This window comes from Carcharhinus amblyrhynchos, chromosome 6 (assembly GCF_965287045.1).
Source record: "Carcharhinus amblyrhynchos chromosome 6, sCarAmb.v2.hapA, whole genome shotgun sequence".
In the NCBI taxonomy this organism is placed as follows: Eukaryota; Metazoa; Chordata; class Chondrichthyes; order Carcharhiniformes; family Carcharhinidae; genus Carcharhinus; species Carcharhinus amblyrhynchos.
Genome location: NC_137329.1, coordinates 35,687,287 through 35,715,127, shown reverse-complemented (window position 1 = coordinate 35,715,127; position 27,841 = coordinate 35,687,287). Strand labels below are relative to the sequence as shown.

Sequence of the window (27,841 nt, the reverse complement as noted above, 5' to 3'; positions counted from 1 at the left end):
CCAATGCCTACAATTTTGTGTGAATTTTATGTTTGTGTTTGATATTTAACAAACATAATGTTACACAATCTTGTGCCTGTTGATGTTTTAACTGTGTGATTCTGTTTTTCTGTAAGACGAATGGAATTTTTAGGCTCCATACACCTTTTTATGTAACTGCAACAAGTTATTTTTAAAGTTTTTGCCTCTGCCCTGCAGAGAGATAAATTTCAAACTTTGATTGTTAATTTATTTAAATCGGTAGCAGCGTGTACTTTGTAGATACAACTATTTTTATCGGTGCAGGAAATACTTCAATTCTTGGTCTGAACAATTACCATCAATTTAGAGTGCACTTCTAGTTACATATGAGTGACATGGCGAAGTGTTGTGGAAGAGGACTAATGGAGGGTGCTGTAAATGATATCTACCACATTCTTCCAGCAAGATACTTTGTGAAGACTGTGGATAGAATTTTCCACTTTGGGGACCAAGTGTGGTGGCAGGTGGGAAGGTAAGTGTGATTCCTACTGGGCAACGGGTCAGCCGAACACATGCGGCTTTCTGCTTTGCAGCTCATTAATTATGCATCAGCTAGGAACTCAGTGAATCTCATGGTAGGTGTGTAGGGATTTGCATGTCTTGCATTACTTAATGGGGTCAAAGGTCCTGCTGTCATTTAAACAGTACCCATGGATGACTTCTGGTTGAGTGATGTACAGGAAACACACGAGGTGTTTCTTCTAATGTTTTTGTAACAAATTAATTTTCACGACACTGATATTTTTTGATTACCACAAAATTAACTTAAACACTTATGCACCAAGCCTACTCGAGTATGCCTAAAGATTTAAAGCATACAGACAGGAAAAAAATCTAAATGCAAGAACACACCTGCCCTGATGGCTTCAGTTAAGATTGTAATGAGCTTCCCCATGATTCTGAGCAAAATTCTTGTTACTGAGATCAATAAATCCTGATGAAGTTTGGCTCTGGAACTGAAAAATTCATTGAAAAAGTCATTGGGTCCAATTTGGTCCTTCCTCGACACCACTTGTCTAGCTGTGGATTTGTACACTGACAAGATAACACACTTACTGACATTGACACAGCTGTCTCTGATCACAGCAAAGGCTCTGTGCGTTAGAGTACAAGCTGACTGGTAATTAAGGAGAGCATGTCGCTGTGGATTAAAATCGATGACTTGGGAAACAGGTCAAGACGACAAAACTTATTCATTGTTGGACTACTAGAGGGGTTTGATGGTTGAACCCCAATAGTTTCAGTTTTATTCAAAGAGATGGTGAATAAGGAGAATTTCCCCACACTGCTGGAGCTAGACAAAGTCCATTGAACCCTTCGTCCAAAACCTCACCCGGGTGACCGTCCATGAGCTATGGTAATACAGTTCTATTGTTACAAAGGCAAAGGGCTCATTCTTCGGTGGGCAGAGGAACACTATGATCTCACTTTCCACAGCTATTCAATGAGGATTTGCTGGGACATGTGTTGGTAATGGGACAAACAACATTTAATAACATCAATTCCACACTGTGCATGAAAAGAGTAAGCTTTGGGTTGATTCACCCACCCCATCTCAGCATCTCACTTAATGGAGAAGATTACTCTTAGTGAGGTTGTGGATTCTTTCCTTCAGCAGCACATACTAAATACTTGACTGTTTGGATCTAATGAATGTGGATTTGTGGACCAGTTTCTTGCCTCGGACCATTTTCCAGCTATGGGAAATGATAGCATTGGACTTTCATGATTTATATTCTCATGGAAATTTAATGCTGTGCATCCCTGTTCCTGTGAGTATGTTTTGGACTGATTCTCTGTTATGGTCAGAATATTGGGCTACTCCAAATTAAGCTGAAATGTTAGGCTTTGCTGAGTTTAATTACTGAGCAGTCCAAGAGAATGATCAGGTTTTGGTGTTGTTTAGCATTACCATGTGCCTGAATACCTGTATTGGTCACTTGTATGTTCATAACTAAGGGCATGTTCAACTGTTTGACTCAATTAGTGTTCTTACTATGCGGTTGTAGCAAGCAGCTTTTAAATGGTGTATTACTACATAATGTAATGCAAACGTCAGGTGTGCTCTGTGAATGAGGTTGTTTAATCAATGGATGCTATGTAAGATTAAATATCGTCTGCTCATCTTGTTTATAAAAAATCTTAAGATATGATTTATTTAGGTTTTATTTAGTTAAGTTTTATCATAATATTTACTCTTTGTTCTCGTGATTTTGGGAGTGTGGTGATTGTTCCAGGCTGGAGTTGGTTAGGAGGGTTTTTTTTATGTTGACAGTAACCAAGGACCTTTTTTGTATTTGGTCAGTTTCATTTTGTTATAGATCCTCTCAACCTTGCTCTCTTCTTCTCTCGGTTTACTGATCTATTAGTATAGCTTCTAACTAGCTCAGGCAGTTAGGGTGTACAAGGCTCTTAATGAGACTAGTTATGTAGAATAATTAGGATATTGACTGGCCCTACGAAGTGTTTTCACACCTCAAGAGCATTAACACTAGGATTACAATCCTTCAGGGGATGCACCTTCATGTTAATGATCACACCAGATTACGTAAAGTATGGGTGGCCAGGAGTTCCATTCCAGCTTCAGCAGCAAAGTGAAAGGATTTGGCAGTTTTAATAAACAGATGAAGACAGTCCTTCCCCTTAAACATAATTTCAGATTGTGGAGGATGTTATACAATAGTGGCACACTTCTTCAAACCCCAGTGTTGCTGAATGCTTATGCCCCAAACATTACTTATATCCTCCCTTCCTGATCTAGACACCCACTATCTCACTGTCGGAGGAGATTCAAACTGTTATAGATCCAAGGCTAGATTGCTCAAATCCAAAGACTCCCACTCTTCTGGTATGTCCAAGGCGCAGTCCAAATTTATGGTACTATATGACAATGGGTTGTGTTGATCCTTGGCATTTCCTCCACCTGACCGCAAGGGACTTGTACTTTTCTCATGTCTACCATGCTAACTCACCCATCAGCTGATTTTTCTTCGCTAGAGCCATTCTCTCCACAGTTAAAATATACACGTATTCTGCTATAGTTATGTCAGACCATGCATCCCACTCACTCGACCTGGCTCTTGCTTCCAAAGCTAAAGGCCACTGTCCATGGAGATTCAATACAACCTTACTATATGACACAGAATTTTGTAAATTTATATCCACTAATATAGATGTTTTTAATTAAAAGAAATGAGGCTGATTCCACCACCTCACTGGTGCTGTGAGAGACCTTCAAAATGCTTCTCTGGGAAACATAATTTCTCAATGCATATATTATCAAACAAAGAAAATTAAAGCAATTAAAGAATTGGTAAATTCAGTTTTAGAAATAAATTGTCCACAACTTCTGAGTTAATTTCAAACAGGCTAAAGTTTTAAACTCTATTTGACTTGCTTTCCATAACTAAAGCTGTGTCAGTGTTATAACGATCAAAGGGAATGTTCCATTAGTATGGGATAAGGCTGCCGACCTTCTGGCCCATCAGCTCAGGCCCCCATTTGCTTCTCAGTTTATCGCCCAAATTTACGATGACTCCTATAATTTTGCTTTTGACCCCCCTGATATTAATCCGAGCTTCGTTTCTTTTTGCTGTCACCTTTATAATTCAGAACCCCCATCAGATAACATGGCAATGGCTGACTTCCTATACAACTTGACATCCCATCTGTGGACGCAGACATGAGCTGAGACTTAGACAATGAGATAACAAACTGCATTAAGTTAATACAAAGTGGCAGGGCCCCTCATAGATCCTGATGGTTTTTTGGTTGAATTTTTAAAAAAAGTTCTCTACTCTATTTATTCCTTTATGTTTAATGACTCATTATCCCAAATTCTCTGCCCCCAACACTGTCTCAAGTTTCCATCTTGTTTATAGTCAAATAAGACAGACAGTATCTGTTTTAAACGCTGACGTAAAGATGTTAGCTAAGGTATTGGCATGCAGTTTGGAGCCATGTCTTCCTAGTATAATATCTGATGATCAAATTGGCTTTAAGGGGTGCCAATTATTTTCAAATGTACAGCATCTTCTTGACATTGTACTTTTACCAACCACCTCAACTGACTCTGAAGTTGTCATCTCTAAATACAGCAAGGGCTTTTGACTGGTATGGAGTGGGAACATTTGTTTGCAATTTTAGATAAATTTTGAGTCAAAATGAAACTTATTTCATGGATTTGCCTTCTCTATATCTCCCGTACTGCAAATCTGCACGCTAACTCTATATAAAAATACTTCCCCCCTATCCAGAGGAGCCCCTTAGAGATGCTCTTTGTCTCAATCTTTATTTTGGTGTTAGAACCCCTGTTCGATAGCCTTGAAGTTGTCAACACTTAAAAGGTATCCACTGATATGGCCTGGAATACAACGTGTCTTTATATGCTGATGACCCATTATACACTCTAACTGTGTTGCTTGTGTTGACAAGATATTGAATATTCTCAGCACCTTTGCCTCATTCTTTGGCAATAAATTGTATTACAACAAAAGTGAATGTTTTTCAATCAACTTTATTGCCAAGTAAATCTCCCAGGAGGTTCACCATTCTGTAAATCTGTTGGTGGTTTTTGCTACTTAGACATGAACATTACATAAACTCTTGTATTTCATTATAAGACAAATTTTACAAACCTGGTCACCAAGATTAGAGCAGATCTACAGCACTGAGATAGTTTGCCTCTTTCCTTAGCTGGCAGAATTCAGTGCATAAAAATGTACATTCTGCTCAGGTTCTTGTTTCCTTTTCAATTTCTTCCAGTCTTTTTCCCAAAATCACTTTTTACTACAGTTTAGAAGCTGATATCAACACTTATGTGGGCAGGCATGACTCCTAGATTCTATGAAGTGATACTTCAGAGAGGATGATGGGATGGTGGGCTAATACTACCTTACTATTTTTGGGCAGCTGATATTCAAAGGATTTTATTATGGTGTCACAATCCATGTATAAACTGGTGTTTAATGGAAGTGCACTCCTGCTCTTCTTTCTCTCTCCCTGCCTTAATTTGTCCACTGCTATCCTTTCCCCTTCTAAATGTACATCAAACCCCTTTGATTTCTACTTTAAAAATGTGGAAACAATTTTGAACATTTTCAACTTGCAGCTCCTCTATTGAGCTCTATTGAACCCTTATTCTTGCCTTCCAAATTTGATTTGTAATCCTCCTTGTGGAGGGAGAGGAGACTCAAATGTTTTACTGATTTGTTTGTCGATGGCACCTTTGCCAGCTTCAACAATTTTTTTAAAACCTTTTTTGGTACCTTTTTCAGTACTTTCATTCAAATCAAGTCCAATCATGATCCCCGCATGAGGGTCAAACCATATCCAAGCTGACAAAACAAGACATTGCATCCCATCTTGGGTTCAATCAAACAAGATCCAAGCTGACAATCCCTCCTGGGCTTCATCTTAGCCAAAAGGCCAAGATGGCTTTGAAAAATTGCATCAGGTAAAGCCTCAGTTTGACCTCGCTGTCTGCCCTGAGCCTTTACTGTACCCTAACTTAGGCAAACCACGATCACAGGTGTTAGCACCTCTCAAGTGCAATGGGCTAGTCTCGTCCCCTGCCTAATCATGGTGTCACCTGTTTCAACAAAATTGCAGCCAAATTTAACCTGCCTCAATCTAGTCTTTACTGCTATTTTTCAAGCCCAGAATTTTGTTCGCTTTTATTTCTCAACCTTTCTCAACTATCTCCAGACATATTATTGGAAGGGATTTTGTCACTGTCCCAAACACGCAGAGATTTTATTTCAAGATTGTGATCTCTTGCTATCCTCTGGACCACCTCCTCGCCACAAGATAAATGACTGGGAAGTGGAACTTGGGTTTGACCTTGCAGACAGCTGGTGGGACCCTTCTTGGGTCAACTTCACATCATCTTTTATAAGCTTAATTCAGTTTCAAGTTTTGCAGAGACTTCACTTCAGCAAGTTATTTCAAGCAGAAGCAATAAATGTGACACATGTTCACTTGCCCCTGCAGACCATACCCACATCTTCTGATCGTGTTCGAAGGTAGCTGATTTTTGGTCATCCTTCTTTGATATTCTTTCTAAAGCTCTAAATATTGACTTGTTGCCTTGTCCTTTGATAGCCATATTTGAAGTCCCATTCAAACAGGTCAGTCTCACTAAGATTAAGGCAGATGTCACGGCATTTGCTTTATTTGTAGCCCACAGGCAGATTCTATTGACTTGAAAGTTCCTCAAGCCACCCAGAGCTTCATCCTGATTAGAAGACTTGAATTCTTGGAGAAAATTAAATATTCTGAGAGGATCTACTGAGAAATGTTATCATAGATTGCAACCTTTTGTTCGTTAAAAACTTAATTACTGTTGACTATTCATTTTTTCTTTGTATAGTCCTTGTTTGTGTCTGTTTTCTTGGGGGGGGGTGGGGGAGTGGGGGAGTAGCTGCTTCATTGAATTATACTTTGTTTGTCTGCTCCTTATCTCTTTTTGAAAACCAATAAAACGATTTTAAAAAAAAAAGCACCCATACAGACATTAACTCACTGCAGCCCAGGTGTTCTGTCAGATAGGTAATACATGGCGTCAAAGAAATTGAAACCATCAGCACCTCGGTTCAGCGAAGCCTCCCTGGAGATTTTCCTCCAGGCCATCCAGGAAAACTGTGAAGTCCTCATCCCTTGGGATGTGACCTGGAGACCTCCCACCTGCTCAGAGGTCATTGTTGTCAACTTTACCAAAATACCACCCTGCAGTACTGCAAAAAAAGGATAAATTATCTGCTCTGCACTGGCCAGGTTAGTGTAACTTGTGCTGTCTCCGAACTCGCTGTCTCTGAACTCGCTGTCTCCGGGCATCTGGTACTATAAGGATTAGAGCCCACAGGGATGTTACACACTACCAGCAATGGGACATCAGCATTGAATGTCTGCTAGCCACTCTTAAGACCACCATCTCGTGTAAGAACCTGCACAAGTGGTGACTTGATTCCTTACTGGGGCTGGATTGACGGACAATACAGGCATGTATACTATAGGGCTACTTTTTTTTGCCATAGTGCTTGCAGTCAATCTATCTGTCTTTATGCAGGATAAGATTCTGCAAGTCAAAACCTGAGGGGAGACTCTAGAGTTGAGGATACTCTTTCCCCTTAAAGGGACCACAGAACTATCTGGACAAGATGAGATTGGCTTCCCCCAACAAGCCTGTGAAGATGCATCCAGTTTACATCAACCACAGTTGAAAGCGACTGTGACTGATGTTAGATTTGGGAGCCTGCTTAGTCAACGACGACTACTCTCTACTCCCTATTCCAGGTACCAGCAAGAAAAGGTGAAGGACTTCCTCCTCCAGATGTCTCTGTTCCAGATCACCTAAGATGAGGAGGCAGATCAAACATCTGATCAAAAACTGTTACTGCATTCACCTGCAACCTCCATCACTGCAGATATATATAACTCAGTGGAATCTAGTTCTAGAGTAGGGTTGAGTTCACAATCCAGTGATCATCTCACCAACATGGGTCCACAGCAGGCAAAGGTAGTGATAGCTGAACACTCTGACACTTGGAAGACTGCTGGAGACTAAGCCCTTTTTAAGTCAGATCCAATTGCGGACACTTGTCTTTAGATTCTAAGAGAAATGTTGGAGATGTAGAGACAGACAGATTTACAAAGAAACATACAGCACAGCAACAGGCCCTTCAGCCCTCCAAGCCTGTGCTGATCATGATGCCCTAACTAAACTTTAAAAAAACTTTCTGCCCTTACTTGGTCCATATCCCTCTATTCCCTCCTTATTCATGTACTGATCCAGATGCCTTTTAAATGTAGCTAATGTGCTTGCTTCCACCATTTCCTCTGGCAGCACGTTCCAGGCACCCACCACTTCCTGTGTGGAAAAACCTCCCCCTGCGCATCTCCCATAAACTTCCCCCTCTCACCTTGAATTTGTGTCCCCTTCAATTGACACTTCCACTCTTGGAAAAAGCATCTGACTATTCTCCCTGTCAGTGCCTCATAATTTTGTAGACCTCTATCAGGTATCCTCTCAGCCTCCATCTTTCCAGTGAAAACAATCTTATAGCCAACACCCTTGAGACCAGGGAACCATACTGGTAAACCTTCTTTGCATTCACTCCACAGCTTTGATATCCTTCTGATAATGTAGTGACCAGAACTTCACACAATTCTCCAAATGCAGCCTACCTAATGTTTTATATAGCTGTAACATGATTCCCTAACTCTTGCACTCAGTGTCCTGGTTGTTAAAGGCAAGCATGCCATATGCTTTTTTTAATCACCTTGGCCACCTTTGTTGCTATTTTTGGGGAACAGTGGACCTGCATGCCCAAATACTTCTGTATGTTAATTTTCCTAACAGTTCTGCCAGTTATAGTATAATTCACACCTAGATTTAATCCTCCAAAATGCATCATCTGCATTTGTCCGGATTAAACTCCACCTGCCATTTCTGTGCCCAAGTGTCCAATCTATCTATATCTTGTTGTATCCTCTGATAATCCCTAACACTATCAGCAACTCCATCAATCTTCAAGTCATCTGAAAACTTACTAATCAAACCCCCTACATTTTCCTTCAGATTGTTTATATATTACCACAAACAACAAGGGTCCTAGCATTGATCCCTGTAGAACATCACTAGCTACAGATCTCCATTCTGAAAAACACCCTTCCACTGCTACTCTTTTGTCTTCTATAACCAAACCAGTTTTGTATCCATCTAACCAGCCTCTCAGAATCCCATGTGATTTTAATTTTTGTACCAGACTCTCATATGGAATCTTGTTAAACTCCTTATAAAGTCCATATAAACTGTGGATGGCACGGTGCTCAGCACTGCTTGCCTCTCAATGCCAGGGACTCTGACAGTCATCCGAGGTCGGAACTCAATCAATGTGGAGTTTGCATGTTCTCTCAATGTCTGGGTTTTCACCAGTTTCCTCCCACAGTCATAAAGATGTACGAGTTAGGTGGATTGGTCATGTTCAATTGCCCCTTAGTGTCAGAGAGATTAGCAAGGTAAATACATGGGGTTACGGGAATTGTTGGTGCAGACCTGATGGGCCGAATGGCCTCTTTCTGCACTGTAGGGATTCTATGACTCTATCAAACTACGTCCCGTAGCAATTATTTTTGCCACCTTTTCAGAAAAACTCAAATCAAATTGGTGAGATATGATCTTCCCCATACAAAACCATGCTGCCTGTCACTAACTAGTCCATTTTCTTCCAAATGTGCATATATCCTGTCTCAGTATCTTCCCTAAAGGTTCCTGCACCAATGACGTCAAGCTCACTGGCCTATAATTTCCTGGATTATCCCTGCTTCTCAAACAAGGGAACTATTCTCCAGTCCTCTGGAACCTCACCTGTGGTCAAAGAAGATGTGAAATTGTTGGAACCGTCAGTAGCTTAGACTGAAGGATGGAGGAGTCCACACATTTTGTTTGATGCTGTAGATCCATCACGCAAGTGTATCGAAGTTTTCATTACAAGGGTGACAGTCACCTGGGAGATCCAGATGCTGGACTTACTCACTGCTGTAGCCTTGAGTGTATTTCAGCAGTGGCTTGGGGAAAGGGGAATGGGGCACCTCGACCTTGCTCCAATTGTCTCTAATCCTCAAGGAGGGGCCATCTGGGAGCCAAAGGGAGGAGGAGCACCAGTTAGGCACCTAGGAGCCATCCATCCAGAATTGGTGCCCTGCTTCTCCAATTCCCCTCTGCTAATGACCCCATCAACTCTGGCAGATCAGGCTGAGGAGGGTATGCCTGCCGCAAAGGAGGAGACCATTAATATATCAGGCCCTCAAGGTCTCAGTGCAACAGAGGACACCCATCAATGTTATTCAAGACAGACATAGCAATCAGCAGGCTGCCTCCTCCTCTGCTCTGGGTTTCGGGGTTACACCCAGTGATGGAGTTAGAAGAACTAAGATAATTGGAATGCACACTGGTAGCATAGGTACCCACTCATTGTATATACTTTTCATTGTTGTAAATGTCTTTTTCATTAATCCATTTTCCAGTTTCAGGGATTCACTGGTTAATCGATGTCAATTAAAACTGTGTGTTCTTTAGAGGTGAAAAATGAATTCCTGCCCAAGAACTCCTATCTCAATCCTCTATTGCATTTACTCTTGCACAATTTCACCGCAGTGACTAGCATTTATTTCTACATCTGCGCTGTATGGTTGGCTGTGGTGCAGAGAGGCCAACATTGCGGGTTCAATTCTTATACTGGCTGAGATTATTCATGAAGGCCTGCCTTTTCAACCTTACACCTCATCTGAGGTGTGGTGATCCTCAGGATAAATCACCACCAGTCACAGTCTATGGTCATCTGGGACTATGGTGACTTTACCTTTTAAATCTTCCAATATGCCTCATTGCAGGTAGTAAGAGTTGGAGAATTATTCCTAGAAAAGGATTTAACTCTGAATGTTCAGCTTATTTGTGAAGTTAGAAAGCAGAGGCTGCAGGTTTGCACTAGGTATCCAGGAGCTTTCATGATTCCTGCATTTTGAGTCACTCACAGGTGCCACAGATATTTGAGGGACCTTTGGTGCTTAGAAGGTTGGCTCCTCATGATAAAGCATAACCCCAAATACAAAGCTAATGACGCCATGCGTCAGCCACAGGATACATCCAAGGAGAAATACAATGCTGCACGTTCCACAGCAAATTATTTGCCTCCTAAAAATGTGTTTCTGACCTTTGGACAGGTGAGGCAGAGCTCTCCCAATACTCACCACAGTAAGTGGCCCACATTATCACTACTTTCTGTACCCTATACAACCTAGTGCTGCAAAGGGGGCTGTCTTGCTGCAAGAAGACATTGAAGAGCCTAGGCATCTGCTCAGTCGAGGAGGACTTGGAATGGAATAACTCTGAAAAGGGAGTGTATTTCGACAAACAACATGACACTGTCATTGTTTGGGCTCAATGCATCAGATGTGCTCATGACAACCTCACAGTTACAAGATTCCAAGAGGAATTTGAGGGGATATGAGTTTTCACAATCCAGGGTCTCTCAGCCTTCAATACAAGGGACACAACACCTTCATTCTCAACATGAACATATCAGGAAAGGTCATAAATCTCCCAATGATTGCATAAGTCACCTTCTACACCATGAGGTCATCTGTCCCTGGATACTGAACTTCCTAACCCTCAGACCACAATCAGTAAGGATAGGCAACAACCTATGATGATCCTCAACACCAATGTCCCACAAGGCTGGGAACTCAGCCCCCTACTATACTCCTTATACACCTATGACTGTGTGGCCAAATTCCCCTCCAATTCGATTTTCAAGTTTGCCAACGACACTGCCATAGTGAGTTGGATCTCAAACAATGATGAGACAGAGTACAGGAATGAGATAGAGAATCTGATGAACTGGTGTAGCAACAATAATCTGTCCCTCAATATCAACAAAATGAAGGAGATTGTCATCGACTTCAGGAAGAGTAAAGAAGAACATGTCCCTGTCCACATCAATGGGGATGAAGTAGAAAGGGCTGAGAGCTTCAAGGTTTTAGGTGGGTCCAGATCACCATCAACCTGTCCTGGTCCTCCCATGCTGACACTTAGTTAAGAAAGCCCACTCATTTTCTCAGAAGACTAAGGAAATTTGGCATGTCAGTTATGACTGTCACCAATTTTTACAGATGCACCATAGAAAGCATTCTTTCTGGTGGTATCACAGCTTGGTATGGCTCCTGCTCTGCCCAAGACTACAAGGAACTACAAAAGGACATGAATGTAGCCCAATCCATCACATAAACCAGCCTCCCATCCATTGACTCTGTCTACACTTCCTGCTGCCTCAGCAAAGCAGCCAGCACAATTAAGGACCGCGCATACCTTGGCCATTCTCTTTTCCATCTTCTTCCACTGGGAAAAAGATAGAAAAGTCTGAGGTCTTGTACCAATGACTAAAGAACAGCTTCTTCCCTGCTGCATCAGACTTTTGAATGGACCTACCTCGCATTAAGTTGATCTTTCTTGACACCCTAGCTATGACTGTAACACAACATTTTGCACTCTCTTGTTTCTTTGTCTATGAACTTTGTCTAGTTGGCACACAAGAAACAATACGTTTTACTGTATGTTAATACACATAACAATAATAAATCAAATCAAAATCACATCATCTGTCCAGAGTCCACAGGCTGGTAGTCAACCTATTATGAATGACAATGTGGCCAAATTTCCCTCCAATTCGATTTTCAAGTTTGCCGATGACACCACCGTACTGGGTCGGACCCCCAAACAATGATGAGACAGAGTACAAGAATGCAGTAGAGAATCTGGTGAACTAGTGTGGCAACAATAATCTCTCCCACAATGTCAACAAAATGAAAGAGATTGTCATCGACTTCAGGAAGCGTAAAGGAGAACATGCCCTTGTCTACACCAGTGGGGATGAAGTAGAAAGGGTCAAGAGCTTCAAGTTATGAATGAAACATCTATGGTGATCAAGTCCTGAAGTGGGACTTAAACATGGTACTTTTGACCCAGAGGTAAGGATGCTTTTCACAGCCCAAGACTTCCCTGGTATTTTCTTACAGGTACATATTTATACTGCCATCTAATCAATAAGAAAATTAATCACAATTATGAGCTTTGAATTGTACTCAGTGGTTTGAATCTGAATGGTTTGAACTCCTATTGCACTGGAAGATAACTGGGTTTCACCATGAAGGGTTTTCTTCATTCCAGTCTGCTGCTGAACAAAGTTTTTAATTAAAAGCGAGCAAAAAAAAGATAATTTTGCAATTACTTGGCAGCTGAATTTTTTTTTGAAAGTAACTGATTGCGAAGCTTGAGCTTTGCATGGCTTCTGCTGTTGTATCAGATTTGCTACAATGTCAAAATTAATTTTTAATTCTGACTATAGTTCACAGGAGCTTATTTCATCATTGTTGATTGAATGAAATGGATTTTTCAGTTGCTATTCCTTTGCGAAATAATCTAGATATTTTATCTCATTCCTTTCCTTTAGTTCTGATATTCTTTATTTCACTAAATTCAAGTATAGAACATGTTTTTAAAAGGAAGAACAAATTAGTAAATGTATTTTACTTTGTACATGAATGTATTTTGGGTAAAAGTTATTGTTTAATGTGATCTCAATAATAAAGATACATTTGTTTTACGTTATGTCCGATAGTGAGGTAAACTTGGCCAAAAGTGATCTGATTAATCAAGATTGAATACTCTGCCTCAATGGGAACCTTTCTCCCCATCCCCCACGTATAATATGGCTATCTAGATTGAATATTTTGCCTCAGTGAAGCCTCTCTCTCTCTGTCGCGCCACCCACCCACCCCCATATAGTGTAGTTGTAAGTTGAATGTAATGTTTTGATGAATCATAGATTCTACTGTGCGCTGTAAATGGGCAACAATCTTTCAGCAAATGCTTAGTCAGAAACAGTCGCAAATACCTTCAGTGGTGACATTGAAGTCACTTCAAGGATTCCCCTCATCCCTTTAAGCCGTGTGTTATAAACCTAAGGAATGATTGACCTGATGCCTGTTGTATTGTTGCAGTTGGATGTGAGAGAGGAAGCTGGAAGTAACAAAGATTTGAAGGTTCACTGTGATGAGGAAGAGCTGAAGATTCATCAGCTTAACATCCAAATCAGGGAAACCTTTGCCAATCGCTTTACTCAGATGTTTGCAGATTATGAGGTGTTTGTCATTCAGCCAAACCAGGACAAGGAATCTTGGTTCAGCAACCGGGAACAAATGCAGAACTTTGATAAGGTGAGTTAAATGATAAAGGTACATTGTTTGCTAAATGTCTCTTACCTGGAACTTGGAATGCATACAAGTTTATATTGTTGAAGGAATTATGGTGTTGCTTTTTTATCATATTCTTTATCCCCTCATTTTTCTCCTGTTTTTCTAGTCCTTTTCACTCTTCTGAAAGTGGTGTCTCACACTGAGAGATAATCCTATGGCTAAGATTCTTAAATAAGGCGTGTTTTAAAAAGTTTTTGTTAACCTTTATATCTTTTTTCCTATTTGTTAACACTGAGGTAATACGGCGGCACTGCTACCTCACAGCACCAATGACCCAGGTTCGATTCTCAGCTTGGGTCACTGTGGAGTCTGCACATATTCCCAATGTCTGTGTGGGTTTCCTCCAAGTGCTCTGGTTTCCTCCCACAGTCCAAAGAACATGCTGGTTAGGTGCATTGGCCATGCTAAATTCTCCCTCAGTGTACCCAAATGGGTGCCGGAGTATGGCGACTAGGGGACTTACACAGTAACTTCATTGTGATGTTAATGTAAGCCTACATGTGACACTAATAAATAAACTTTAAAATTTTTGAACTGAATTGCGCAGGAGGCTTTGAGGCCATACATTTTCATGCTCTATTTTTGTGAACTTCTGTTTTTTGGATGAAGAAGGATGTACAATACAGTTGAGACAAACTGTGCTCAGGTAGTAGCAGCCTCATAGCTGCATTTAAAGGTACTGAACACCTACCTAGATGTATCAGAGGAACATTGGCTTCAGATGGTCAGAATTATCAGGGAAGCACTGACAGCTGTGCCATCTTCTGCGAGAATACCTCAAACTGGTATCTACCATGAGGTGGTTCTGCCAGCAGTGTCACGGCCAGCTGCGCCCTAAAGTTCTCTCCTCTTCCCCTTTTAAGCATGCTGCAAACCTAGATGTCCTGGAGTAACAAATTGATCTGTCACCTTCGCTCATGCAGCAGTTCTTCAATCTTCAAATGGTGTTTTCAGTGTTGCACAGCCTGACCTACGGCCATTTCATGCCTCCAAATTCATTGTACAAACCATTGTGTTCTTGAGCTGTTTTGTTATCCTGTCTTAGGAAAGACTGAAATACAGGTATTGCACCCTCTATCTGGGAAGCTCAGGACTGGACATGTGCTAGTTACAAGCAATAATCTTCTTCCTCAACCAAACAGTTGGTGAGCTGCTGAAGCTCCATGAGGCCCAGTTAAAATTCACAATCAGTGGCCCCCATAAGAGCCTGGATTGGATATCTGCCACTGGCCTGAAGGTTCCTGTTACTCCTCCCTTTGGAAATTTGACCAATGATGACAGGAAGTCAAGGAACTGTCTGGATGCATTCTACCAGTATTTTCATGGCATCCCTGATTTCAACTAGCTTCACCATTTGGAACAAATAATACTCCCAGGTTTTTTTGACATGTCATCTGTAATACTTCTCAAAGAAATGGACAACTGGAGGAAATGATTTAGGAGAACTTCTGAAACAAAGATAACAAAATGTCATAATGAGTATAATGAAATAAAGAATAAAAGGGTTTATGTGCTAATTTCAAATGGTTGGTTTTTGTGTCCTTCTATATTTTGGGATGCCAGATAAAGGTTCTGATACCGGTACACGTAATTCTTTCTATTTTATCCATTACAGATTATAAGCAACTCTTTCTTGCCCCTCCCAGTGCAGAACTCTCAATACCAGGCACACTCTAGGTTAAAAACTCACCCACATTGTGTATGTGAAGTTATGCAAGTAAATGAAGGATGTGATGGCACATTAAATGGTCGCAGAGGTTGCCTAGGTGCTCATCGCATGTTACCCAAATACTATCTGATTAGAGGCCCTATTAGACAATTTATTCTAAAACGTAGAATGTGCATTAATATGGCACGTTTAAGTATCTTCTTAATTGTCTGTTAACCACCTCACCTGCCAAATATATTTACATATTAAATTCAACACATGGAATGCACATTTCATGAACCCCTTTCATGTGAACTTTTCTATATTATGTTTGCAGTCCTAGTTATACCTTTAGCTGGTGTTGTGATGAGCTTTCAGTGGTTCTTCTGCCAATCTCCTTCATTCTGTATTCTCCTGTTCTTGATCCTTCTGCCAATGTAACAGTACTTTCCTACCCAGTCTGTTGAAACTCTCATGATTTTGAACAATTCTATCAAATCTGTTTCTGTAAGGAGATTAGCTCCAGCTTCTCCATCCTGTCCATGTAACTGAAGTCCCTGGAACCTCTTTTTTTTTTCCTGCATCCTCTCAAACGTTTTCCCATTCTTACTAAAGTCTAGTACCCAAAATTGGACACAACATTCTAATTAAGGCTGAGCTAGTGATATATAAGGTAAACCATAACATCTTTGTTTTTGTACTCTATGCCTCTATTTATAAAGCACAGAATCCTACATATCTCTTTAACCACTTTCCCAACCTTCAACATTTTGTGCACATATATCTTTTGGTGTCTTTGTTCTGCATCTTTAGAATTCAATCCTTAATTCATACTGCCTGTGTCCATTCTTATTTTATTTCCTCACACTTCTTCTCTGCATTCAATTCATCTAATGCTTGTCTGTCCATCCCAGCCACCAATCTATTTCCTTTTAAAGCTTATCATTATTTTTCTCACAGTTCATAATATTTCCATGATTTGTGTGATCTGAAAATTTTGCAATTGGAACCTGCACACTCAAGTATAGATAATTGATACACATTAAGATTAATGATCCCAGTACCAACTCCTGGGGAATGCAAGTGTACACCTTTCCTCGAGTCCAGAAAATACAAACAAGCCTCCTGTTTTCAGGCACTCAGCAAAATTTGTATCTATTATACCACTATCCCTTTTATTTCATGGGCTTCAACTTTGCTGGCAAACCTATTGTGTGGCACTTAATCAAACATATTTTGGAAATCTATGTAGACTTTCCTCAACCCTCATTAAACACAAATTTGTCTTTAACAAAAATGTTTTGACGTTTCTTAATCTACACTTCTCCAGGTGCCTCTTAATTTTGTCCATATTATGATTTCTAAAATCCTTCCCACCATCGAGGTTAAATTGACTGACCTGTTGTTGTTTTTTCAAAAAGGGCTGTAACATATGCAATTCTCTAATGCTGTGATATTGTCGCTGTGTCTAAAAAGAAATGTATCGAAGCTTTTGGAAAATTGGTCAGTAACTTCATGGAGAACTGGCATAGACTCAATGAACTGAATGACCTCCTCCTGTACCACAAATAATGTGATTCTATTGTAACAAATTCCAATACCTTAATCGGCAGTTGGAAATTAATAGCTTAAAAGCCAGGAATTAAACTTTCCTGGGGGTCTCAGTCTTCTTGCACCTGTGCCAGCCAGGAGCTGATTTCACATGTATAATTTGTTAATTTCACTCATGTGCCAGCCAGGAAATGGCTGCACATGTACAATTACTCTTTTTTATGTTCATTAGGCTGAAAACCAGCCCTGCATACATGCACAAAAGAAAAAGACACACAAAAAATTGAAACTAGGTCAGGTAACCAGAAGAGAAGCACCATCATGGAGAAGTTGTCCCAGGGAGTAGGACACAGGAAGGGGTTAGGGAGTAGGTTCCAAACAAGGCAGTGGGACAAACAGATTTCAGAAAACAGTCCTAGGTGAAAGATAAGGACAAGAACAGAAATAGATTCTGTTAAAGTTGAGAGAAAAAAAACAGAACAGTTGAATTAAAAAACAAAAGCTGTAGGAATTGTATTGAAGCAAAGTGGGCTCAAGAGAAGCCTTGAAGATTTGAAAGGGCAGCAGAAGATTGGTGACTCTGTGCTGGGGGCGGTAAAGTCAAACATACCCTTTTGGAGCAGTGGTGTTCTGCTTGGCACAGCCGCAGATCTGAAAGTATGCTTGGAAAGTTAATTCTGGCTGTAGAAATCCAGGAGAAAGGAATTTCAGAAGGTGATATGGAAACCATGAGATGGAGTTTTGTTGATACTGTCAGTGTGGGCAAGAATTTCAAGATGAATTCTTCGAATGTGGAGATGGAACTTAAATCCATGGTCACATCTGTTATTTACTTTGGAGTGTGGTGTGTTTTTTCTACAGTTCACCTGGTAGTTCACATGTACTGCATATTTGCCCTGAATATTAGTGTATAAGATGGATGGGGTAAATTGTTTCATATTTCTGAATTTGTATGTGTATTTGTAAAGTTATGGCTGGGATGAAAGAATAGGGATTATTTGAATTATTTTCTTGTGTTTGTGTTGAGATCTTTCCAACCTTTTCTTTGCCTGTATAATATTATTTATTTTTCTTGTTCAATAGATGTTTTATTCTTTGTCAAAAGTTCATCACTGGACTCCTATTTGTTCAGTAACTTATTTCTGTGGTTTTTAAAAATTAGAATCTAGCAAGCCAGGTTTCACTCTGGGATCTGACTTCTTCAGTATTAATTTTATGGCCTCAAATTTCCTATTCTATTTTTCTTAGCATCCTATTATCATCCTTGGAAGTCCATGTGGCCCTGGTGATGTATCAACGTTACATATTTTGTCTTTTATCAGTTATTAGCTCATCCAGAACTTCTCCTTTCACTCAGACTTTGGCATTGGTATCTTCTTTGGTAAAGAGGGATGCAAAATCACCATTTAGTGTCTGTACCAATGTGCTGGACCCCTTTTTTTGTTTCCAATTGGCCCTACCCCTTCCCTAACTACCCTTTTTACTATTTATATGCCTATAGAAAACTTCTGAAGTTATCTTTCAGTCATTTCTTTCTTGCTGTAATAGCAATTCTACATCTGTCATTTGTTCCCTTTTACTGTTTCATCTTACTCTCTTTTAACACCCATTGAGCTCAGGTTATGTTTCCCCTACTTTCTCTCCTGTGAAAATGTACCTCAACTGTACCTGAACCTGCTCATCTTTAAAGGCAGCCCATTATTCTGTTATAGCTTTGGCTGCCAATTTTTGATTCCTAATTGCCTGTGACATGTCCATTCTCACCCAACCCAACTGAAGTTGACCCACCTCCAATTATGTATTTTTACTTCAAGTTGCTCCTTTTTCTTATCCATAGTTAACCTAAACCTTTTGATATTATGATAACTGTTCTATAAATATTGCCCGACTGATGCTTAACCCATGTTAAACTCTGACAGCCAGTTGGTAATAAAAGAGACCAAAAGTCAATCTCTACTCACTTTTAGATTTGTTCACAAAGTGAAATATTAGAAATAAGACCATTAGTTGTAGGAGCAGAAGGAGGTATTCAGCCCAGCTCTGCCGTTCAGTTAAATCATGACTGATCTTGGATGATAATACCCAGCTCCACTTTCCTGCCTTATTGCCCTGTTAGGCATGGAAAAGGCTAATCGGCTATTCTGTTTTGCTTTCTCCTCAAGAAACCAGATTATATTTTTTATTGAAGCTATAGCTAGAAAGTCTGCCTTTACGAGGAACTCTACATTTGCCTAATTACAATAATCAATTGCTATCACAACACACCTACATGGCTATTCCATCCAAACATCCACACCTGCTATTATGGCTATCAGCATTCCTTCTCTTGTCATTTATTCAGCTTGTTTGTGCAGCCCATCACAACTGGGAACTGTACAGAAACACCTTCACAGTAGCTTCCCAGAAAACTGCTGTATTCAATTCACAGAGGAGCACTGCTGCGCTGTGATTCCAACTCCTTCAGCCCATAACCCTTGATTCACTTACTGATTGAAAATCTGCCTATTCTCAGCTTTTTTAATGGTCCAGCCTCTACAGCCCTCTGCAGTAAAGAATTCCACAGATTCACTACCCTTTGAGAGAAGCAATTTCTCCTCATCTCTGTCTTAAATGGGCGATCCTATACACTGAGAATATGCCCTCTGGTCCTAGACTCTCCCAATTGGGAAGACAACCTCTTAGCATCCACCCTGTCAAGAACCTGAGAATCCAATATGTTTCAATAAGGTTGCCTCTTTTAAATTCCAATAAATACAGGCCAAATCTGTTGAATGTGTCCTTAAAAGAAAAGGCCTTCATTCCCGGGATCAACTTAACGAACCTATGCTGCCACCAATGCCAGTATATTTTTTGTTTTCCAGGTGTGGTCTGCCTGCTGTCTTGTATAGTTTTAACAAGATACCCCATTCCCATTGAAATAAAGGCCAACATTCCATTTGCCTGCCCTATTACCTGCTGAACATGCATGCTAGCTTTTTGTGTTTTATGCACGAGGACTCCCAAATCCCTCAGACTGTGGAAAACTGCTGTACAGTTTCCTTTTAAATAATATTCAGCTCCTTTATTCTTTCCAGACAAGGTAGACACATCTGCATGTTATAGTCTGGAGTTATGGATAATATTAGTAGAGGCTTCAACATTCTTTCCTTCACATGGCTGACCAGGAATTTCTCCTGTTCTTACCACTTGATATTGGTGTGTTTTGGAAGGATTTGTCAGTTGATTCATTAGTTGCATTACGAATGCACCTTCCTTTCTAAATCCATCACACCCTTCCTAAAGTATGGTACCCAGAATTTGCTGCTGTATGTCAGTTGGGTGCCAAACCAGTGTTTTATACATTTTCCATGCTTGCAGGATCCCATAATATCTTTTTGTAAGTGCTTTCTCATCCTGTCTTGCCACCTTCAACAACTTAAGCATGTATAACCACAAGTGAGTCTCTTCATGCACCCACTTTAAAATGTTATCCTTTATATTACTTATCATTCTTCCTAACAAAATGCATAACCTTTCTGTGGTTAGTAGCAGTGTTGACTTAGTGTTAATACTTTGTAACAAAAGAATATGAATTCAAGCCCTACAGAGTCAAGGTTGATAATTCATTGTGTACTGTGGAAGTACCACACTATTGGGAGTGTTGCTTTTGGATGAGGTGTGAGGCATTAAACCATGACCTTGTTCTTCTGTTGGCTTCCTTTCTTCACTGTCTAGTCACATTGCCAAACATTGTGGTCCAACTTCTGTCTCATCTGAGACCCCTGCACTGCATTCCATTGAGAGGTTTTTCATTTGGCTTCCTACCTCCCTTCACCCAATCCCAGTTATGCTCTCTCTGTAACACTGCGCGATCTAGATACCATGTATGATCTTGACTCTCAATGTGCCACACAAAGAAAAAGCAATTTGAGTATTTTTAATACTACTGGATAAAAGTTCCAGTTATGGCAGGTAATTGTTTGGAGAAGTTCCTTTTTTTTTGCAGAATCACCAAAGCTTCCTCTGTGACCTCTGTCATTCTCCCTGTATAAAGACATAAGAGCAAAACGATTTCATCCACCACTTGAAACATAGTGTTTAGAGTGAATGACTGAAATTGAGTGGATTTTGATAGCTATAAGAGAGCCACAGGTGTAAGAAACAATCAAGTACACTTAATTACATATTCCAGTGCTTTCATCTATGGAGATGAAGGCAGATTTGAAATAAATTGTATATTCTCACTAGCAAAACTGTGAAATTGCCACAGAGTTGAACAAGAAACTGGCTGAGTAAGAATAACAACTCTGTTATCAGTGCTGGGAAACAGTGCTTCATATTACATTATACCCTAGACCTCAATGGGGACCAGAAAGGTCAGCCTTGTGACATCTTTGAGGCCTTAGGGACCCATTTGTTATGGATGAACATTGCATGTTCAACACCAGAGCTCAAAGAGGGGGAGAAAATTGATCAGTAGGTGAATGCATTTAGATGTTTTGTTGAGTTTCAGCAACTGAAAGATAATATGACCAGAGATAGGATTTTTTAGGAAAAAGAGATCCTGCCATGAGAGATGTCTGCTGAAAGAAGAGACACTTGCTTGCAAGAAAGCTTTTGATGTGTAGAAGCTTTGAAGCAATTCGTCATTAGCTGCAGAATATTGGTGCAGTCTGTTGAGACCTTCCAAGCACAAAACAATAGAGAGAAGGAAGAAATATTTACAAAAGGGCCAGCAGAAAGAGCATGGCCAGAGTATGGATGTAAATAATGTGGAGGACATCATACTAAAGAAAATGAAGCATATCCAGCTTGGGGAAACAGTGCTCTAACTGCAAGAAACTGAATCACTTTGCACGCAAGTGTTTTGCTGGAAAAAAAAGTAAGCCTATAAAGATTGTTTCTGGAGACATGACGGATGATAAAGAGCAAAGAACAACACAGCACGAGAAACAGGCCCTTCAGCCCAACGAGCCTGCGCCACCATTTTAACATTGAGTGCCCTCCTCTACCCATGACCTTTGTCTACACCTATTGGGGAAGATTGAAGGAAGACTAATTTAGGGACAATTTGTTCACCAGTCAGCCTAAGAGCATGTTTTTTGGGATGTGGGAGGAAACCGGAACACACGGAGAAAACCCACGCAATCACGGGGAGAATGTGCAAACTCCCACAGACACCAGCCCAAATCCATGTATCTGCACAGCAAACAGTGATAGTCACTGAGCTGTCATGTTGCCCATCAGATGGTCCAGTTTAAGTGTACGCTAACGACGTGAAGCACTAGGTAACTCTCGAAGCAACATCCAAGAGCAGCCATCACACGACCCACCGCGTGTATGCCCCTTGGCTAACAAGGCGGACCGAATCACCTGTGAAGTAAAAGAAAAGACATCAATAAACATGCAAAACTTAGACGGACGTTTACGGAATCCCCAGAAGCGCAGAAATAAAGCAAGTGAGCCATGAAATATTTTGGAAGGTCCATAGGAATCAATTTATTCCCAGGGACATCCCAAAGTTCTTGATCTTTATTTAGAAAAGTCTCCTGTATCCCTCCACCTCTAGTCCGCTCATGTGCATGTCTAAGTAAGCCTTAGACAACTCCAGCGTGCCTGCCTCCACCACCATACTTGACAATGCATTCCAGGCCCCCACCACCCTCTGTGAAAAACCTCCCTCTAACATCCGAGTTATACCTCGCCCCCTCACCCTAAGCCCGTGGCCCCTCGTAATTATTGTATCCAACCTAGGAAAAAGCTTACCACTGTTCACTTTATCTATACCCTTCATAATCTTATACACCTCTATTAGATCTCCCCTCATCCTCCGCCTTTCTAAGGAGAACAGCTCCAATTTGCCCAATCTTTCCTTGTAGCTCAGGCCTTCCATACCAGGCAACATCCTGGTAAACCTCCTCTGCACTCTCTCCAGGGTCTCCACGTCCTTCCAGTAGTAAGGCGACCAGAACTGGACACAGTACTCCAAATGCGGGCGAACCAATGTTCTATACAACTGCAACATTAGACGCCAGCTTTTATATTCTATACCCCTCCCTATAAAGGCAAGCATACCATAGGCCTTCTTCGTCACCTTCTCCACCTGTACTGCCACCTTCAAGGACTTGTGTACTTGCACCCCCAGGTCCCTCTGCGTTTCTGTACTCATGATGATGATGAACCTGATTAATCACTCGGGTTGGCACCTTCAAGTTTCAAGGAAAAATATAGTTTGCATTGGAATGATAACAGCAGAAGGAAAGCATCAAGTTAATATAATGTATCAGATAGACACTTGTGCAACATGCAATATCTTGAGCTTGCAGACCTGTGTGAAATTGGTTAAGATGGTGACCTATGGTATATGTTGAAACCATCCACACCCCAAGAGGAAAACCAAGCCTAGTGGGTAGAAAGAAAATTTGCAGTTCCAAATAATAGACATAATGTGGAGTTGCCAGTGTTGGACTGGTGTAGGCACAGTAAGTAGTGTAGGCACAGTAAGTAGTCTCACAACACCAGGTTAAAGTCCAACAGGTTTATTTGGTAGCATGAGCTTTCAGATCGTTGCTCCTTCATCAGTCAATCATTACTCACACGAAGCAAAATCCACTCGACTCTGCTGAAACAAGTCAAAAGATTGAAGAGCTTGAAAAAGTGGGAGCAATCAGAAAGTGCCAATGCTTACAGACTATATTAGCAGCATGGAAGCAATGAAACAACCTGGAAAGCTGACTGTGCATGGATCCAAAGGATCTTGGCAAAGCTTTGAAGAGATTTTGCTACCCCATTAAAGAAAACATTAAAGAAATTTTGTGACAATTTGTCAAGGTGGAGACCTTTACTACCCTAAATGTGAAGGATGGATACTGACAAGTAAAGTTGGATGAAAGAAACAGTTTCTTGACCAAATTCTGGACACAACTTTTGGTAGTTACAGATGGTTGCACATGCTCTTTTGGTTTTTCTACTCCTCCAGAAGGGTATAAATGTCAACTTGAGATCGTCAATGAACTTCCAAGAGTGGAAGGTATGGATATCTCCTCCACATCTATGGATTTGGAGATAAAATGGAAGATCACAGACCATGCTCAGAATCTAGTGAGACTGCTGGTGATAGCTCACCAGTTGAAACTGAACAAGAAACTGCAACTGACGATGACTGAAGTCAAGTACATATGTCATGTACTGGCACTGAAAGGAATATGCCCTGGTAAGGTGAGATGCAGAATCCAACAAATGTGAAGGTAGCACAATGAATTGTTGAATTTGTGAACTACCTAGCTATGCTGTTGTCCAGTTTGTCATCAGAATGTGAACCTCCATGCAAGCACACTGTAAACAATGTTCAGTGATACTGGGGCACAGAACAAGAAGCAGCTTTCACTTGAGTCAAACAACTTGTGATGACAACACCAGTATTGAGATACTGTGATGTCAATGGTTAGCTTGCCCTGCAGTGTGATACCAATGAGACAGAACCTGGAGCAATCCTCATTAAGCAAGGACAACTAGTTGCGATAATGTATACTGAATGACACTATGCAGGTTAAGAAAGAGTGCCTGGCCTGTCTTTGCTTGTTTGAAGAAAGTAGCTGATGTAGTACAGAGTATGAAATCTTGCAGATTCAACACAGGCAGCAGCAGGACATGCTCTGGAAGACATCAACCCAGAAGATACAGTGAATCTGACGGGCAAACATCTTGCTTTGATCAAACCATCTGCACAACGAGATGCAACTGTCCAAGTGCTGCACCAAGTATTGGTGAAAGGATTCCTGGAAACCATCAAAGACACATCTGTAGCTGAAAGCAAATATTGGGTATACAGGATGAAGTTATTGCCCAAGGTGGCCTGTTGTACAAAGGAGGTAGAGATAGCTACCCTGAGGAGATGACGAAAAGATGCTGGAGAACATCCATGCAAGATATCAAAGCATCAAGCATAGTCTGAGGAAGACAAGGGAAGTGCTCTACTGGCCATATGTGTGATGTGATCAAGGACCTTATCAGTTAATGCAGTGCTTGTAATGAACATCAAACTAAGTAAGCTAAAGAACTGCTTTGACTCATGACATCTCTGATAGACCCTGGATGAAGCTTGAAATAGACCTGTTCATCCTATTTGGACCCAATTAATAATAGAATGCCTGAAAGCATAATCCAATTTTTATGACATTCCTAACATTGTGATGAGTGACAGTGGCCTTCAGTTCAGAAATGAAAAATTCAGGTGCTTCACAAATGGGAAATTCAGCACTACGCATTTGTCTGGGCACTGTCCCCAGTCAGATAGAAAGGCTGAGGCAGCAGTGAAAATTGCCAAAGGGATCATCAAAAAAATCAAGTAAATCCAGTACACATGTGTACAAGATATTGATAGAGTGGGGAAGCACACCTCCTGAATGCATGGAAAGTAGTCCAGTCCAGCGACTAATGTCACACCTCATCCAAACTACTCTTCAAATATTGAAACAATACTGAAATCAGAAGTAATTATTAATGATCTGGATGAGGGTATAGTTGGGTGGATTAGTAAGTTTGCTGATGACACCAAAGTCGGAGGTGTGGTAGATTGTGAGGAAGGGTGTCATAGTCTACAGGAAGACTTAGACAGGTTGCAGAGCTGGGCCGAGAGGTGGAGGATGGAGTTTAATGTGGAGAAGTGTGAGGTAATTCACTTTGGTAGGAATAACAGATGTGTCGAGTATAGGGCTAACGGGAGGACTTTGAATAGTGTGGATGAGCAGAGGGATCTAGGTGTATGTGTACATAGATCCCTGAAAGTTGGGAATCAAGTAGATAAGGTTGTTAAGAAGGCATACGGTGTCTTGGCGTTTATTGGTAGGGGGATTGAATTTAGGAGTCACAGTGTTATGTTGCAACTGTACACAACTCTGGTGCGGCCGCACTTAGAGTACTGTGTGCAGTTCTGGTCCCCACATTACAGGAAGGATGTGGAGGCTTTGGAGAGGGTGCAGAGGAGGTTTACCAGGATGTTGCCTGGTATGGGGGGGAGGTCCTATGAGGAGAGACTAAGGGAATTGGGGTTGTTTTTCGCTGGAAAGAAGACGGATAAGAGGGGATCTTATTGAAACATATAAGATGATTAGAGGTTTAGATAGGGTGGACAGTGATAGCCTTTTTCCTCTGATGGAGAAAGCTAACACAAGGGGGCATGGTTTTAAATTAAGGGGGGGTAGTTATAGGACGGATGTCAGGGGTAGGTTCTTTACCCAGAGGGTGGTGAGGGACTGGAATGCCCTGCCTGCTGAAGTTGTAAATGCGCCTAGTTTGGGGGCGTTTAAGAGATCCGTGGATAGGTTTATGGACGAAAAGGGATTGGTTTAGGTTTTTTTTTGTTTTTTTTTAACTGGACGGCGCAACATTGTGGGCCGAAGGGCCTGTTCTGCGCTGTAATGTTCTATGTTCTATGTAATAACAGAAGTGAGTAGCAAAATGACAGCCAAATTTCACTTTCGAAAACTGCCAAATCACTATGAGCTCTGAACTGGTGAGCCTGTCAGACTGCAAACATTCAATACTCTTGTCAAAAGTCAGCCCAATCAGGTCAATGTTGGACCTGTATGAAGAAGTTGCCATCTCAATTGTGCATGGTAAAAATAAATGACTAGATATATCATCATAATCACAGACATGTACATAGAACTGGAGAAACTGCTCTTGATGAGTTGATGAGGATGACGGACCGTAGTCAGATAAGGACAGAATAAAAAAAACTAGAGGATTGGGAAATATTTAAAGGTCAAATGAAAGCCGCAAAAACAACTGTCAAGGAAAGATTGATTATGAGAGTAAGCTGGCTCAGAGTATAAAAACAGATGGCGAAAGTTTCTTCAAATACATAAAACAAAAAAAGAGTGGCTTTAGAGGATGAGAAGGGAATTTAATGATGGGAAATGAGGAAATGGTCGAGGCATTGAACAGGTATTTTGTGATGGTCTTCACAGTGGAGGACGCAAATAAGGTGCCAAAAATTTATGACAGGCGGTGGCAGGTGAGGGCCTAGAAACTATCATTATCACTAAAGAGGTAGTGTTGGGCAACCTAGTGTTGGGGCTAAAAGTAGACAAGTCTCCTGGCCCTGATGGAATACATCCCAGAGTACTGAAAGAGATGGCAGGGAAAATAGCAAATGCACGAGTGATAATTTACCAGAATTCGTTGTACTCTGGGGTGGTTCCCGCAGATTGGAAAACAGCGAATGTGACACCACTGTTTAAAAAAGGAGGTAGACAAAAGGCAGGTTACTCTGGGCCGGATAGCTTAACTTCTGTAGTAAAATACTTGAATCTATCATCAAGGAAGAAATAGTGAGACATTTGGATGTAAATTGTCCCATTGGGAAGACGCAGCATGTGTTCATGAAGGGCAGGTCATGTTTGACTAATTTGGAGTTCTTTGAGGGCATTACAGGCGCGGTGGACAATCTGTATTTCCAGAAGGCATTGACAAGATGTCGCACCAAAGGTTGCTGCATAAGATAAAGATGCATGGTATTACAGGTAATGTATTAGCATGGATAGAGGATTGGTTAACTAACAAAAAGCAAAGAGTGGGCGTAAATGGGTGTTTTTCTGATTGGCGATCAGTGACTAATGGTGTGCCTCGGGGATCAGTGTTGGGACTGCAGTTGTTCACAATTTACATAAATGATTTGGAATTGGGGACCAAGTGTAGTGTGTCAAAATTCGCAGATGACACTAAGGTGAGTGGTAGAGCAAAATGAGCAGAGGATACTGAAAGTCTGCAAAGGGATATAGATAGTCTGAGTGAGTGATCAAGGGTCTGGCAGATGGAGTACAATGT

General features: G+C 40.9%; 1 protein-coding gene across 5 annotated transcripts in view; it reads left to right on the top strand.

Annotated features, from left to right (window-relative positions):
- The window catches only part of dennd5a (DENN/MADD domain containing 5A), a 305,895-nt gene that overhangs the window by 170,695 nt on the left and 107,359 nt on the right, over positions 1-27,841 (top strand). For all 5 annotated transcript variants that reach the window (XR_013886802.1, XM_080190209.1, XM_080190208.1 and 2 more), the window contains one exon: positions 13,579-13,794. Coding sequence is in view for 4 of the 5 variants with exons in the window: in XM_080190209.1 (XP_080046335.1) it covers positions 13,579-13,794 (216 nt within the window). In the remaining variant the exon portion in view is untranslated. The remainder of the gene's footprint in view (positions 1-13,578; positions 13,795-27,841) is intronic.